The sequence below is a fragment of the Struthio camelus genome, chromosome W, assembly GCF_040807025.1.
Source record: "Struthio camelus isolate bStrCam1 chromosome W, bStrCam1.hap1, whole genome shotgun sequence".
Lineage (NCBI taxonomy): Eukaryota > Metazoa > Chordata > Aves > Struthioniformes > Struthionidae > Struthio > Struthio camelus.
Window position 1 is genome coordinate 66,333,008 of NC_090981.1, and position 16,668 is coordinate 66,349,675.

The 16,668-nt window shown below is 55.6% G+C and overlaps 1 protein-coding gene across 2 annotated transcripts in view; it reads right to left on the reverse strand.

The window, feature by feature from the left end:
- The window catches only part of LOC104138495 (mothers against decapentaplegic homolog 7), a 30,614-nt gene that overhangs the window by 11,850 nt on the left and 2,096 nt on the right, over nucleotides 1–16,668 (reverse strand). Inside the window, exon 3 of one of the 2 annotated variants that reach the window (XM_068925641.1) lies at nucleotides 11,587–11,661. In XM_068925641.1, coding sequence (XP_068781742.1) covers nucleotides 11,587–11,661 — 75 coding nt within the window. The remainder of the gene's footprint in view (nucleotides 1–11,586; nucleotides 11,662–16,668) is intronic. The other variant, XM_068925640.1, reaches the window with a different exon arrangement.

Here is a 16,668-nt window from a genome sequence, read left to right on the forward strand (position 1 = left end):
AGACCGACGTCCACCCTTGCCCGAGCGCTCTTTTCCTCGAGGGGCGGGAAACGGTTCTCGCGGGGGGGGCCGAAAAAAACGTGGCAAAACACAGGCGGAACAAAAGTCCTTTTCACTTTCGGCCCGATTCCCGCCGCCGCCCGGGCCCCGCTCCGTAACAATTATGAAAAGCGTTGAGCTGGGATGGCATTCGGGACATTTACTGCATTCCAGCCAATAAATTCCATTCCCGGATCTGATGGAAAAAGTGTCCCCCCCCTCCTCCTCCTCCTTCCCCCTCCCTCCTTTTCCCCCTCCCCTCCCTTTCATTCCTTCTGTCTTTCTTTACAACCTAATACCCTGTCTCGGATGCAGGGCCAGGGCCTGCTTGGTGGCAGCGGCGGCGGGGGGGGGGGGGGGGGGGGAAGGAAAAACCACCCAGCGCCAGACTGGAGACAGCCTGCAGACTGCAAAAGTTAATCATTACTTCTGTCTGCCTTCATAATCTAATCACGCCCGCCGCCCAGAGCGAGCTCGCGCGCGGGCCGGCCGGGAGCTGCCGCCGCCGCCGCGGGAAAACGGCACGGCGCCGGCGGCCTCCCCCCCCCCCCCGCCACCGCGGCTCCCTCCCGCGGTACCCGGCTTAAAACGGGGCCGTTTGGCTGAGACCTGAGCACCTTCGTGACACGCGGCTTGCACCCCGGGGGGGGGTCCCCAGCTTGGCGCGAGGGAGGCAGCGGGATGGAGGAGGAGGCGGCGGCGGCCCCGGCTCGGTCCGACCCGATCCCACCACGGCTTCCCCCCCCCCCACCTGCCCCCCATCAACCCCCCCCCCCCAAAAAAAAACCCACCCACCTTCGTGCCCTCGCCCAGGCGCGGGACGGCTTCGAGCGCGCGAGGCTCTCGGCCCCCGGCGGCACGCGGGGATGCATTTTTCCGCGCTCGGCTCTGCCCGGCCGTGATAAAGAGCAGAGAAAGCTACAGGGCTCCCTTTGCGGGAAGATTTATGAGTTTGTTCCTTCTAATGAGCTTAAAAAGTCTCCGCCTGCTTTCCAAAGAAAACGCATTCATCAGTTCAAACGCAGTGATGTAACTTCGGGCTCCCGGCTCGTTTTCCAAATAAAACTTCTGTTACTCGAGTCCCGCCTTACTGCTCCAAGTATGAATTTTTGGGCTTTATTTACTCCAAGAAGGGGTGGCAGGAGCTCAACCCTCCCAAAAGCAAGCGGCTCAGGCGGGCAAGCTGCGCTCCCACCACGTCGCAGCGGACTTTCGCAGCCCTCGCGGTAGCAAGGTGGACTGCGGAGGGCCCGGGATTCATTTTGGCCGCTTCCCTGCTCAGCCCGCGCGCCGCCCGTCGCCGTTCTCGCGCCGCTGCCAAGGGCTGCGGCACCTACCCGCGCGGCCATCCTCATCGCGCACATCAAAGCGCGAGCGGAAAAACAAGCCCTCCCCACCTTTCGTCTACTAGACCGGCCTTTATATTACCCCCAGCCTTTATATTGCCCAGCGCGGAAGGCGCTCCGGCGCCCTTATGCAGTAATGCCCTGGAATTTTTAGTATCTATAAATTAGAGCCATCAGCTTCATCACGCAAAGTCTGGAGCCAACTTCCCTGGCTATAAAAGCAAAGGATGTTTGAACTTTCACCACCTTCTCAGACATAAAGCGGGTCATTGCAGAAGTTAACGAACACCTGAGCATGAGGCGACGGATAATATCGGGGTGCTTATGTCTTCTTAAGAGGGTAGGGACGGCCGACCAGGCGATGGGCAACCTGCTGCGGCAAAGCATGACGTGACCGTAGCACGCCGAGCTATTTTCTTCCCTTGAGTGCCGGTATAATGCTCACCTCGGAAAGCGAGCTCTTATTTAATCAACTCTGGCAGCTCTACAAACAAAGTCTATTCAAAAAGAAAATTGCCATTCATAGTCTCATGCTCGCTTATTATGTACACATATATGTACATACTTGCAACAATACTCCGAAGGCTTAACAGCCCGGGCAGTTCCGAGCTATTCACTTAATGCTAAAAATTCACCCTTCCACCTGCCCAGATATTCAGAAAAAGGCTCGGAAAAATCCACACAAGCGTGCTGTCGGCCAGCAATTCGTCAGCTCACCCAAAAAACGGAGAGGCTCCCGGGAACGCAATCACCTCCTGCCTCCCAGCGCATCCCCGCGGCCGGGTGGCGAAGGAACAGACACGGGGACGATTTCTTCTGCGGGTGCACGCGCGCCTTGCAACGGGCCAAGAGCGAGCGACTGGGGGAAAACGGAGGTGGCAGCAGGGTTTTGAAGCTCAGCAGGTCAAAAAGAGAAGGGAAATGGGGAATAAAGGGGGAGGGAAGCGGCAAAGGTCGCTCTCTAAAGCGCTCCAGGTGGCATTGGCTCTGCCGGGGCACTGAGTTCGGACAAGTCGCCCTCCCGGAGCTGCCACGAACGCTTTCCACGCTGACAATTACAACCCCAGGCTTTCATTGTGTTACAGAGGGGGAAAAAAGACAAAACAAGAAAACAAGAAAGGAGGAGTAAGTTCTCTGCTGCCTCCCGTAAGGGCCTTTTTTGGAGTAACGATAAGGTTACCCATGGAGCCAGCAGGGTCCTGCATGGCGCAAGGGGGATAGCAGCAGCACGGTCCCAGAGTCCCACTCACATCCCCAAAGTTGGGAGACTGACCTCGAGAGGGGCAGCCCCGTGGCCAGCGTGGAGAGACAACTTCAAAGGCACTGCTCTCCCGCTCAAAACGCAGCTTAGCTAAACTCAGTTAAGCTAGACAGGAGACACGGAGGAACGTCCACCACCACCACCTGGATGGAGCTCATACGCCTCAGAGAGCACCGTCCTGCCTGTACGTCCATCCCTCGCTTGGCCTGGTGGACGGCACCCGGGGAACCTGAGGACCAAAGTGAGGACATCAAGCCTCGGTGGCCTGTTACGCACAGTGGCCCACTGATACTTTTGGAGAAAGGTCCAGTAAGTGAGGTGGTGGCTTGACAACACAATAAATTTGGCTGCCGAGCTTCCAGGAAGAGATCCCAAAAGCTGAGCAATGACAACAAAGCCCCGACCTGGCACGAGCTCACTCTGCCAACTCATTTTGGCTAAAAAAAGTGTCATCGGACTAACTTTGTACCGGCGGGATCAGCGATACCTGTCGGTAACGCTAACGTTACGCCAGGCCAAGCGTTGCTTGTCCTCCCACAGCCGACCAAAGCAGCATGAAGCCAGGCCCAACTCCGTTGACTTGGTGGATCACCACCACGCACCCACACCTCATCCGGATCAAATCCGTAGCGGTAGGTGATCCGGGAGTGCAGAGGTCCTCCCGGAGGCAGGGTCTGGGATCAGACCCACCGAGGCAGCTGGGGAAGGCGGCCCCCTTCCCACCCGAGTTTGCATACGGGGCGGATCGCAGCAAGGGCTTCCAAGGAGCTGCTGCGAGCAGACCGCAGCGGTTCAGGGTTATTGGAAAACACAAAGCCGAGGGGACACGGACTGGCGGGAGCCGAGGGGATGGGGACCGGAGAGCTGGAGCTGCAGCGCTTTTTGCGCAGCGAGGTTAAAAGGGTAGAGAAGGGCTGAGCCAGCTCCTACAGAGCTGCCTTTTTTTTTTTTTTTTTTTTTTTGCAAGTTAAAACCAAGATAATGACACTGGGTGGGGACCAATTTTGAGGGCTGAGCAGCCAAACCAAAATTAGTCTGTGAGCCAAGAGCTTCCTAGGCCTCACAGTTTGGGGAAGGAAGCTGCGAAAAGTCATGAAAAGATTCTTCAGTAAAGTGAGAAGCGAGGCCGAGTGTAACGTTCAAGCAAAGGTGACCCTGCTATTAAAATATTTTTCAACATAATAAAAATAAAATAAAGTGCTCCAACAGCCTCCCTCTGAAAACCAGGCCCCATGAGAACTTTCTGATGGGGGGGGGAAGCTCTCCTTGTCTTTTCTTCCTCCTCCTCCCCCATCACTTTCTTCCCTTTCGCCAGTAACTATGTTTTCTTGTATTTCTTTCTTTTTTTTTTTTTTCCCCTTGGCTCTTTCCTCATAAAAGACTGATGTAATTTCCTGTCTTGTCCCAATGTTTCCTGCTCATTAACAGGGTGAAAGTTATCATCACATATTTAAATTGCTACCCAAAAGAAAAAAAAAAAATATATATATATATATAGGGGAGAAGGGCTCTCTGTTAACAAACACCGCGTCATGCCCCCCCCGGGGGGGCCGCTTCTCGGACCGTGGGGCAGGTCTCACGGACGGGATAACCTGGGGCGGGGGGGGCTGGCGGTGTGTGAATTTGCACCTCCCTGCCCCGACGTCGCCCACGAGGGAGCCGGGGGGGGGGGGTGTCCCGGCCGGAGCCGCGGGAACGGCCAGGAGCAGCCCGGGCACAGGCGAGCCCAGCGTGGGTACCCCCCCCCCCCGGCGCCTGGCACGTTAGGAGGCGAGCGAGGGCGAACCCCCACCCTTCCCTGGACCAGGATGGAAAATCCCTGCAATGCTCTCCCAGCAAAGTGGGGTTTTTTTTTCTTGCAAAAAAAGAAAAAAAACACATATACACGAAAAAAAAACCCCACATGCATGCAGAGAGAGAGGGAGAGGGAGCGAGAGAGAGCCTGGCTGCTGGCAGTGAGGTCACCCCCGCCGTCCCCTCCAGCTCAACAGGCAGCAACGTTGGGAGAATACACCCAAGACCCTGCTTTTCTGTAAAAAAAAAAAAAAAAAAAAAGCAAGCTAATCGAAAGCCAGAGCCCGGAAATCCTGCGGGACGGGACGCTCGGCACCCTCCATTCCCGGTGACCTCAGCGCCGCGCAGGACGGGGGCCGCATCCTCGCCGCCCCGTTCCTCAAGAGCAGCCGTGACGCAAGCCCGGCCCCCGGCGCGGGCGGCCGAAAACACGAGAAATTTAGGCAAAAAGTGAGGGGCGAAAGGCGGACTCGCCTTTTCCCTCGCCCGCCGCCCGGCGTTAATAATATCCCGGCGCTGAAAATAAACTGGAAAGGAAGCTCCTTTGTGACAGTGGGCAGGCGGCCAGGCGGCCGCGCGGGTCATTCACTCCGGCCGCGGGAAGATGGCGGGGCGGGCAGTGACCTCCGCCTGGCCTCTTACAGTATCGCCCGCGCGGGGCCGAGGTCACCGCGAGACGGCACCGGCCGGCGTCCCACCGTCCTGCACGGAGCCCCGCGGCGACCTGTGGCGCCGCCGAAGGGTCTCCAGGAGGACGGTTCTGCCCCAGGGAGATGTTCCCTCCAGGCAGCTGGGTTTGGCCTTGGGGTGCTCCAGCCCGGCGGCTGGCGGCACGGCGACGCGCCTGGCGGGTGCATCTCGCCGGCACCTCGCTCGGCAGGAGGAGCCAAATCCCGCGTTTCCACCCCAATGCCACCCACCCCGCGGCTCTTTGGGGCAACGGCGGGACAACCGGCAGGTTCTGGAGACCCTCCCCAAAAGGAGCAAGTCCCTCCAGCTCCCAGGAGAGCAGGGACGAGGCATCGTCCCACTCCTGGGCGCCGAGGCGGTGGGCACCCGTCTCCCCATACCTTGGGGCACGTGTAAGGCGCCCCTCTGGCTGCACCCTCAGCCTCCGCGTTTAGAAACAACCCCGCGTCGCGTCCCCGCCGCCGATCAACGCGCGGGGTTCATATTACTTGTTCCTCTAGTGTAACCGATACCCGATCGCAGACATCGTAGATGGAAAAGACTCGGACCCCCCCGTCCCTGCCAACTCAGGACTGCTCCCTTACGAGTGTTTTTGTCCTGTCTCGTTTTAAATGTCCCCAACGGTCAGGTTTCCACTGCTCATTGGGACATCTTATTTTGCAAGCAGATACCGCTTTGAATCGGTCCCCGGCGAACGCCCGGGCACACATACTCCCTGGCACCTAACTGACTGCAGCGTTTTGCTTTTTGCTCGCGTCCCTTCCTTAAAAAAAAAAAAAAAACAAAAAAAAAAACCCAACCTGTCAGGTTGCTGGAGGGGAAAAAAAAAAATTAAAAAAAAAAGAGCGGTGCGGAAAGCCAGCGGCAACAAAAATCCATACGGTAACTGTGCAGGGACAGCGCACGTATCGGAAACGGCCCTGACAGGCAACAGCAGCGCGTGTTCTCCTCTTTTTGCGGAAAACAGCTCCGCTTTCCGGCGGGCGGCCGGCGAGAGGGAACCACCTCCGCGGCCACCGCTAAAAAGTTGCATCGCTTCGGCATCTTACTGTCAACCGCTCTCGAGGTCCCGTTGGCCGGGAAAAATCCCGCCGCCCCGGATGCAAACGGTTCACGCGGAGCCGTAGAGGACCGACGGCTGGGAGAGGGGGCGGGGGGGGGGGAAAAAAAAGCCCGAAAGTTCCCCCTTAAAATCGCCGCCGGGCCGGGGAAGGAGGCGGGCGACGCGGCCAGGGCGCCGGGGCGGGTGCCAAGCCGCGGGCGCGCTCCCCTCCGCTGGCCGGGCCGCCGGCTGCCACGGTCAGATGATGCGCGAGGCGAGCCGCGAGGCTCCTAGTCTGGCAGGCGGCCGGGTTTGCTCCAGAGACTGCGATGCTGTCATCTCGGCGTTAACCCCCGATAACCTCGGCCTCCGGAGGCTGCAACGCGCCCGGCGTTGCGGGGAAGCTGCTGGAAAGGCACGGGAAGTTCGTCCCGGTGGTGGAGGTTCGCCGGGGGGGGGGGGGGACACGGATCGGGAAAGAAAGGGTGCAAGGGGACGGGGCGTTTACAAATAAACGAATCAAGTTTTTTGGAAGGACGTAAAAAATAAAGCGAGAAGAAATGATGCTGCGGGGTTGGGGCGGGAGATTAAAAAATAAATAAATAAATAAATAAAAAGAAATTCCCAAGCAATTGTTTATCCCCGAGACAAATATACAATGCGAGCTCCGCAGGAAGATGTCTCCGTTTCAGATTATAATCGGATGCCAATTTGTAAATAAAGGCGTTTCACAGGAGGTTATAAACTCTGGGCTGGAGGGAGGTGGGAGAGGGGGGGAAGAAGGGGAAAGCGCCGGCAGAAGGAGCCGCTCGGGATGCCGCACGCGCCGGGGCCGGGTTGGGGCAGCGGGGGGGGGGGACACGCGCAACGGGGACCAGCCGAAACTCCGCTTCTCTCGGGAATAGCTCCAGATTTGAGCGAAGGTGCTCCTGCCCGGCCTCGCGGGGATACCAGCGGGGATCAAAGACATAGTGAAACATTCCAGGCCTGCCCGCCACTTCGTAATGACATGTCAGTCAACCGCCCGCCGGGCTCCGGCCGTCCAGGCGAAGCCAACCTGGCCGGCCGGCCGGCGCCCGCCGAGGTCGGAGGAGCCTCCTCGTCCCGCTTTCCCCACCCAATGGCCGGCTCCGGGACCCTCGGAGACCCAACGTCACCATCCACGGCCATGGAGAGTCACCTTCCCTCCAGCACCTTTGGTCGGGTCCCACTGCGGGAATTCGGCTGCCGCCCAGCACCGCGTTGGCCACCCCCCTGGTCTACGCGAGCCCAACGTCGCTCCTTCGCGAGAAGAGCCACAACCGCACGCGTCTGCTGGCAGCGAGTCAGCTCAAAACAGAGGGAAAACCACCCCCCGTCTCCTCTCCACGGGGGAATTATTTTCTTTTTTATCTCCGCCGGGATGTTACGGCTCTGTTCGTCTCACGGCGCCCACGGCACGAAGGAGCTGGACGGGGGCTACCTGAGCACGGCGGGAGGGTCCACGCGCAGGGGACGCCGGAGTCGCCCGCAAAGCCACCGCAGCCCAAAAGTCAAGAAGTAAGTGAACAGAGGCTCGAAACCCAAAGCGAGCCCCGGCGCGGGGCGCATGAGCCGGAGGATGGGACGACCAGGAGACGGCGGCGATGTCACGAGCCGAAGCGAGAGCATCAGCAGGGAGCAAAGGATTAACTGATATTGCCTTAAAATTCGGCCAAGCCGCGCGCAGGCTCCGCGGGGTTGCTCTGCTCGGATTTTGACCTCTGGAACAAACCTCACCCCCACCCTTTCCCCCCCACCCCCACCTCCCTTCCCCGTTTTTAAATGAAGCTAACTCGGTCCCAGGGGTTCAACAGGGCCGCGCCGTCGGGGTGCCCACCCTCCCGGCGCCCCGTACCACGTGCAAGGAGAGCCCCACCGAACGACAGGTCACCTCGAGCGTTTCGGGAGGAACCCGTCCCTTCGCGAGGGACCACCCCCCCCCAACCCCGTAGGATTACGTTTTTGCATCCATTTGCTTTTCTGTCTTTTTTTTTTTTTTCTCTTCCCTTGCCAAAAGCATCACGGCGCGGGCTGCAGGCTGCCGACCTTCCTCCCGCCCTGAACTGAGCCCCATTCATTACGCTGGCTCTCCGCGGGGCAGGCTGGGCCACGAAGGCAAACAGCAAACAGAGCACGCGGGGAAGGGAGGCTCCGACGGGTTACGGCCAAGGGGAAACGCTCGCCCAAGCTCGCCCTCCCGGCGCGGCGATCCCGTCCGAGAAGCTGCCTTCAGCCTCCAGGAAGGAGAAACCCAGCTGATGGCCCGACCTGAGCCTCCTCTTCCAAGAACGCATCCTCACCCAGGACTGCGATCCCTTTTTAACCGCTCGCCGTACAATGTCATCAGCTTTCCAAAACCCCCATGCAAGCTTTCCAGCCAGAAGAGACGTTAACCCCAACCTGGCCCGCTTCCCAAATTCTCTCTTGCGCCGATAGCGATCTGCCTTGCTAAATCCTACCCTTTTGGCTTGGAGAAGGGGACAGGACCTCCCTTCCTCGGCCCTGAAACAGCCGTGCCAAGTCCAGCTGAAGGCTACTACCAAGTTGGCATCAGCTGCCCTTCGCTGGTGGCCAAAGCAACCTCCTCAGGCCAGGTGGGCTTGCAGAAGGCTTTTGGCGCCCACGGCAGGGCCACTCAACCCCCACCACGTGCTCATCAGCCAAACCACCTAATCCGCTTCCAGATCTACCCAAATCGGGTTTCCTTCCCTTTTCCTAAAGCCGCCCTTTCGCGAGAAAGTCGCAAGGCCAAGGCACGAAGACTGGGTCTACCGCTGGCCTCCAGCGGGAGACGGAGACAGGAGGAGGCACTTTTCCGCAAGGCGCCCGTGATCCCCACTTAGCTATCGAAGAGGGAGCTTTTCCCCGCAGAGAGAAGCGACATACTCCCAACGCACCCTGACAATGTCTCCTTAAAGCCCTGTTCAAACACACTCTTCCTCTAACTAAAATATCCAAAAAAAAAAAAAGAGAGAGAGAGAGAGAGAGAGAGAGAGAGAGAGAGAAAAGGCTAGCTTTGGAGAATTGCTGCAAACTGCGTTTATTTTCCTTTCTTGCCTGGGTCTCTCCAGTCGGGAATTTTCAGAGCTGCACTTCTGTGCGTGGAGCGGAGATGCCAGTAAATCAGAGCAAATTCAAAACAAATGCTCTTTCATGTGGAGGCATTCGGCTTTGTTTCATGGCCTGGGTAGCTAACCGTATCCCTCCATGAGTCAACTCTCCTATCAGCTCCTCATTAAACTAAATGGCTACAATTACATTTGCGGAGGAAAAAAAAGAGCGGTTAATGATCGTAAAAGGCTCCGTTTCCAGGCCTTTTTCTTTTTTTTTTTTTTTTTGGTGGGGAGGGGGAACTTTGATAACCGAGGCCCCCTCCCCCCCAAAAAATAAAAATTAAATTAAAAAATTGCAGTCGAAGAGGGGAAACATGCTTTCTTCTGGGGGCTGGGGAGGAGGCTTTATTAATGCAACCTTTCCCCCCCCGCCCCCCCTGCCGCCGTGGAGCACCCCGGCCCATTTTTGATGTGCCGGGAGATTAGGCGACCCTGCCGAGGCCCCGAGGACGGACGGCGTTCCCAGGCGAGCGCTGTGATTTCCTGCCGCCCGCCCCGTCGCGCCTCCCCTCCAGGAGCAGCCCAGACAGACGAGATGTTATCGATAGCCCGGACCTTGCAGAAAGCCCCCTTTTTCAAAGCTAGTACTTCCTCCGCTTATTTCAATGCGGTATCCTGCAGATCTCGGCTCTCTCCTCCCCTCCGAAAAGGGAGCAAAAAGGGAGAGGAGGGGGGAAAAAAAACAAAACAAAACAAACTAACAACATCCTTATTGTGTTGTTTTGCTCTATCCCTTTCTTCCTCCCGCTTCCCTGAAGCTATAGGCACCAAAGCAAAGAAAAACCCAACACCCTCCCAAAACACACTTTTTTAAAAAAAAAAAAAACAACCCAGCAACAAGTCACTCTGTTCCCTTTCCCCCTCTGTTTGATTAATTCTCATTAGGGCCTTTGAGCAAACAATATGCTCCCCTCTCGAATAACAGCCAGGGTATATATTACACTGCAAGAAAAACAAACGAGGCTCACTTAAAGACAGCCCCGCCGAGCGCAATTCCTGGAGAGAGAGCGGAGGGCGCAGGCGGGCGCACAGACCTAGTTCCGAAATCCCAGGCGCGGGACGCTCCGCGAGCCGTAAATCAGCGAGACGCCTCGCGGCAGGGAAGCGCCTTCGCGCGTGCAGGTAACGTGGTTGCAAACATTTAAGCCATCACACATAAACGTTTCCGGCGCGGGAACGACGCCCAGAGCCCAGCTCCGCGGAGCCGGGGAGAGGAGAGCTGCCCTCAGAGGTGCCAGGGATGGGACATCTTGGAAAAGCCAAATCTGCTGCTCCCGTTGAAGCCCGCAGAGCGGTGGGGAAAGCCCCCTCCAAAAACCCGTAATGTCACCTGCAGGCTGGGGCGACAAACGGGAAAACGAGGGAAACGCAACACTTGCTCCCAAGCTGCGGTCACGTTTTCTCCCTGGGCACCACCAGCCTCACCGATGGGACCGATGGAGCAGATGCCTACGCAGGGTGCTCGTTCATCAACGTGGGGTGCACGCACACCAACGCGGGGTGTACATGCGCTGCTTCCCCCAACGCACAGCCCACCAATGGGTCTGTAGCTGCCCCGTGGACGGGGACCCATTCATTGCCTTCCTCCCGCCTCCATGGAGTCCCACGGGCAAGGAGAAGACATGATGCAAGGTGCAGGTACCAGGCCCACCTAGCACTGCCGGCCTGCCGGTAACGCTTGTCACAAATCAGAGCGCAACACAACAACTGGGAGTGGGTAAACCTCACAACGTGTGCCCCCAAGATGTCAGACGCAAGTTACCCTTCCGAAAAAACACAACCCACGACGAGCGTCCAGATACTGCGCTGGCAGTCCCAGAAACACGGCGGCAGTTCCACCTCCGCCGACCAGGCAAAGACACTCAATCCTCCCGCGAGGGTACAACCGTACCTGCTCCAATGGTCTCTACCTTCTAGCGAATAAATTGCCAGCATCATTTAGCCTTCCCCAGCACACCTCTTTCGGCCTCGCTCCAAAAACTGATGGAGCGTAAGGCTGGAATCCAAGGGAAATATGGACTTGGGAGGACGCAGAGCTTAGCCCGGGATTGTCAACACATCTCCTCCAAGAGAGGTACTCAGCTGCTACCGAAAAGAAACCCAACTCTCCCTTTGAGCATGCCTTTCTCAACGACTCGCATCCTTGATACTCCCCAGCATGGCTTTTTGTTTCATTTGGGCCCCCCCCCGCCCCGGTCAATGGGAATGGCAGGGACACAGGCGGAGAGGGGCCGGCCCGAGAAACGCACCCGACGGTAAGGTCAACAAGAGAGGTCTTACCTGAAAGCCCCCCAGGGGCTAGACAATTAGTTCCCCCTGTTTCAGTGGAGGAAGGCACAGAGTCTGGACAATCTGCTGTGGCAGAGGGAAAGAACAAGAAATAAGTATATATTTGTTTCGTAGCACGCCATAAACAACGCCAAGAGCAGCACACACATTCCAAAGCGTTGAACAGGAAGCTATTACTAATTGTCTGCACAGACACGGTAGTTCATCAAGATGCGTCCACCCTAACTCATCGCCTCCACCAAGGCTCCGCGCTGCACTTAATCACCAGCCAATGATGATTATAGACTGGCAAAAATTACAGACGGGTTGCCATCTTTCTGTCCAAGTCACCAGCTAATGAAATCCAGCCCGTCGTCTTTACGATTTAACTGACTGAGCTCCCCAAATGCCTAAATTGTTGCTTTCTATGTTGGATTTAGTCAACACTTGCGCTCACCCAAGTGCAAACCGAAAGGGAAACGGCTTAATTACTCTTCTTTTTGCTGCAGAAGGTCTAATGTTAAGAGCGCTCCCCTCATCAATTTTGTCACCGCTGGTTCCCCGTGGATCTCATACGCCACCGATCACCTCCTGCGAGCACAGCGTGCACCTATGAGGCCTGGCCAGTACAACACCTACTCCTCCACACACTACTGAAGGTATAAGAAAAGGTAAGATCGGATGGTTTTGGTCACTACCCCAGAAGACACAAGCTCAAGGAAACACCACAACTGAGCGGAGCTGAAGTCACAGAAAGAGATCCATAAAGTTCACGCAACCTTCAGGGCCTCGCCAGACCGTTGGTGAGTTTTGGTTTGATCAGTTTTGGGCTCCCTACTGACATCATTTTGCTCAATGTTGTATCTCAAAGCAAGGGCCACCACTCAGAGGGCAGAGGCCTGATAAGTCATCTTTCCAGAATTCATCCCTGAAATCCCAGTGAAAAAAAAAATGCGCGTGTGTATAACCTCATTTTATCAGAGTGAAGTATAACCCCTAACAGGAATATACAGTTTAACAGGATATACTTAATCAAACTGAAAACAATGGGGGAGACAGGAAATGGACTTTCTTGTGAAATACTGTATATTACACACTCGCTAAATGCCTGGTAGTGTTTTCTGGGTTCCAGAGAAATATGCTTTTGCTTTTTTTAACCCTTTCCACTTTTTAATCCAGGTAATTCCCCTATACCCTTCTCCTGAGGTGACTCCAACCGCTTTGGGTAGAGATGCTGTCTAAACACAGGCTGGACTGTCCTACACACGGTGCCCCATGCTGGGCTCCAATCTGCCCCCATCAGACATGGCGAGCTCCCCTACGAGTCCCTGCGATCCCCAGGGGATAAAGGACATGATTTGCCCTTTCCATGTCGTCTTACTCTGGAGGTCATATATAATCAGGTCCTCTCTTAGCACTCTGAACACTCTTACAGAAGACTAGGATCTAATTCACAGGATGGCAGGAGTGAATCCTATCAGTATGTCCGCTTTGGACTTAAAATACGTAACCCTAACGATGAGGCTTACAGCAATCCTGCTCCAGTCAAACTCCAAAGACAAGTGCTGTTTGGAGATTTTCCACTGAGGCTAAAATCAAGGATGGATTTAGAGGCTCCCGAAACACCTGGGCCGCTCCCTGATCTGCACTGACAGTCAATGAAGAACCAATGTACTTCATTATCATTGACTTCTCTTGACTGCTACCAGCTCCCTTCCCATGTCCCGTTATCCAACAGCCAGTTCCCTTCATCAATTCATCACAAAAATCACTCTAAAGTAGAGTACCAGAAGTCTCCTTACAGGACGCAGCGCTGACATAGCCTTCACCCTGGAACAAGGGTGACGATCATGTACGGAATAGGCAGAAAAGCATGGACCTCCCGAGCGCACAGCACTAGCCACTAAATGTGGCTAGTTTTATCCTTGCACAATTGATATCACCCACAGATTAGCCAAGTGCTCTCACTGATATAGGGTACTCTGGCTCACTTTGTGTTTGGCACTGGGGAGGTCACAGTCTCAAAGGTTCACGCAAGTCTACGGCATGCTAATCTCTTCCCAAAATTCTCCTACCACAATATAAAACCACCGTGGAGACATACACTTATTCCCGGTGGCTACTGGCCCAATCTTGCAAGGTGCCGAATATTTCCTGGAAGCTGCCAAACCTTCAACTCCCATGAAAATCAACACCATGTGAGGGCACGTGACTCTGCAGCTAACTCTCTGTAGGCTTCCTGCACTCTGATATTCAGGCACCACCTCGATCAGCCACCCAGGACAGCATGTGCACCACAGGCTTGGGCACGTCGCCCCACTGGGGTCACCCCAGTGTGACACACGAAACCTCCTCTTTCACTGGAGGCATCCCCTCTGGTCAGCAACACTGAAGATGCTTTCTGGAGCAGTGTCCAGACAGAGCCACCACCAGCTCGGCAGCACAGGCTAGAGCTGGGCTGGGGCAAGAACACATAGGACAAGGGGCCCTAGCAGAGGCTGCGGGTGCACCATGGGTGCAGCCGCTTCCGGGCTCTGTACCAGCTGGACAAAATATCTGCTTTAATACTGGCATCTGAGGGCATCGCTGTCCTCCTTGCTTCCAACACAGCCACACGTGGTAGCCCCTGCAAAGATGTCAGGCTTGCTGAGCCCATGGACACCCTTCCAGGAGCTCAGCTTCACCCCCCATTGGGCTCAGCAGCGCGGATCAGCCCCACAGGCTTGCAGAGGGGGGACCGGTCCCTTGCACGTTACTGCCGCTGATCCCTGGAAATGCCCCGGATAAGAAACAGTGAAAGTCACTGCGTACAACTTCTCCTTGAAGAACACATCTGAGCAAGCTGGCCCAGACCTACAGCCTTCCCACAGGTAACGTGGCTCTCCAAGGGCAGATCTTTCTGCTCTCCGGAAAGCGTACAAACATCAAATCCATCAACGCACAAACGTACACGGCATTCAGGTGACTGTGGCAGACCCTCTGGCTCCCTGTCTGTCCCGGCTTTCCTTAAGCAACTGACATAACCTGTCTGAACCTCCACCACCTCCAAAAAAGCGTTTGTGGTAATCCCCACCTAACACACTGGCAACCGCTGCTGGAGCCTGGGCACGCGCGGCCATGCCCGCCTATCTGTCTATACGAAGCACTTACAAGACTTAGCACTAGGCGCCTAAATATTTTTATTACCACTATCATGCTTCATGGAAAAGCGCTGTGTCAAGTTTCCCGTTAGATGCACCGTTCCCTGCTACCTTTGCAGATGGGAGTTTTTCCAAGTTGCCCAACTATAAATGGAGGGACCGTTCCTAACCAGCGTCCCAGAAGCGTGCTTGCAGCCCGCGATGGCTCCTTTTAATCGCCCATGAAACAGGCTTCACGCTTTCCCACCATAAGTTACTGCTCCTCTGTCAATTAACCAGCCCAAGGCAAGCAATATTCATCCTAAAGCTTGGAAATGTGGGAACCGGAGACCCTAGCACGGCTCTGCCTGCTGCAAGCGACGGCCGTGATACCCAGGCATTAAATTTGCTCCCCTTCCCTCCACAATAGCCCTGATTAAGGAGGAAATGCGCATGCACGCAAAAATCAGGGGCTGCAAAAGCCACCTGCAGCGACAGACTTACAGGCTCCTCTCGCGTCTGTCACTGCTCCGCGCGCCCTGTTATTCAGTGCTCAGCCACCAAACGGGTTTTTCTTTCAAAAAGGGGGAAAAAAAAAAAAAGGGGAACTTTTTGGTGAGTAACCCAGTTGTTTCTGCGTTTCCGATTGGCAGCATTAATCACTTCCTATTGGCTGATACAAGTAACTTTTCCTTTCGAAATGGCACATTCATGCTCTGCGGCTTTTCTGTTTACACACATTTTGCTACCTTATGTCAACACTTGTTAATGAATAAATATATCACTCGACTAACTGAAAAGGAGGTCCTGGCAAAGGCAGATTGGATGTTTTAAACCCCGCTAACAGATTTATCCTACCATCTTTACAGGAAACCAAAGGCAATCATTTACCCTCCTTTCCTTGAGCTTCCCGCGGGCATGGACCCCCCGAAACCCTTTGCGGATTGGCCAGCGTCATTAGGTAAAAGCAAAGGAAAGAAAGGAAGAAATCTCAGCCTCTGAAGATTTTCTGGGAGCGCTCCCTTGCCCAGCGGGGAAACAGCCGAAGCGATGAGTCTTGCCCCCAAAACAAACCTCTTCGCGACCCTCAGCCCATGTTACGGAACAACCTTTCTCAACCCAAACAGCCCGCGAGCGCAAGCAACGCTCGCCAGGGATGTTGAACATAACACCGATATCCCCTCGCTAATTAATGACCCTTTATCTCGTGTTTTTTCAAAATATTTCATGCTTTGCAACCCAAGCGTTTGCAAAACAGCTTTGCCGGGTTTCCACGCAGCATCACGAAACCTCTTCGAGTCACCGAGAGTTTACAGCGGGGTAAAAACGAGAGCGCTAGGGAGGCCGGCCTTGCTTTCTGCAAGGTGTCAAGTACCACCACATCCTCGGCAGGCCAGTACCCAGCAGGACGGGACCCCGCACCCCAGGTATCTAAAGCGGCCTCACTTTTTGTCTTCCTTTCGTTCTTTTTTTTTTCCAGGGCAACCTCAAAACGAGAAGACAAACTCCACCAAAGCGGTCCCTCGGGACCTGCCCGGGCTCCGGAGGCAGCCGGTCCCGGGAAACTCAACACCAGTAATTTTAGGGAAACTGCTCTTTTGGCAAAGCAGGACCCAATAGCTTTCAAAAACAGTCCTATTTTTGACTCCCTTTCGACTGGCAGACACAACCGAGCTACAATCCATCCTGGAGCTACAACCCATCCTCGCGATCCATTAATCCTGGGGGTGAAGCGGGGGGGGGGGGGGGGGGGGGGGAGGCGGCTTGGCGGAGCGCTGCCCCTCCCCGCCTTCATCCCCGTTTCCGATTTTCGCCAACTCTTCCCTCTTTCCGCAATGCCAGCCCTATTTATCTAACACGGGGCGAGCCCGCTGCCAGCCAAGAGTTTATGCAGACGACCGCAAAACAGCTGGTGCCAGCCTCAAATGGGCTTCTCCCCTGGCATCCTGACACTCAATTACAAGCAACAGGCATG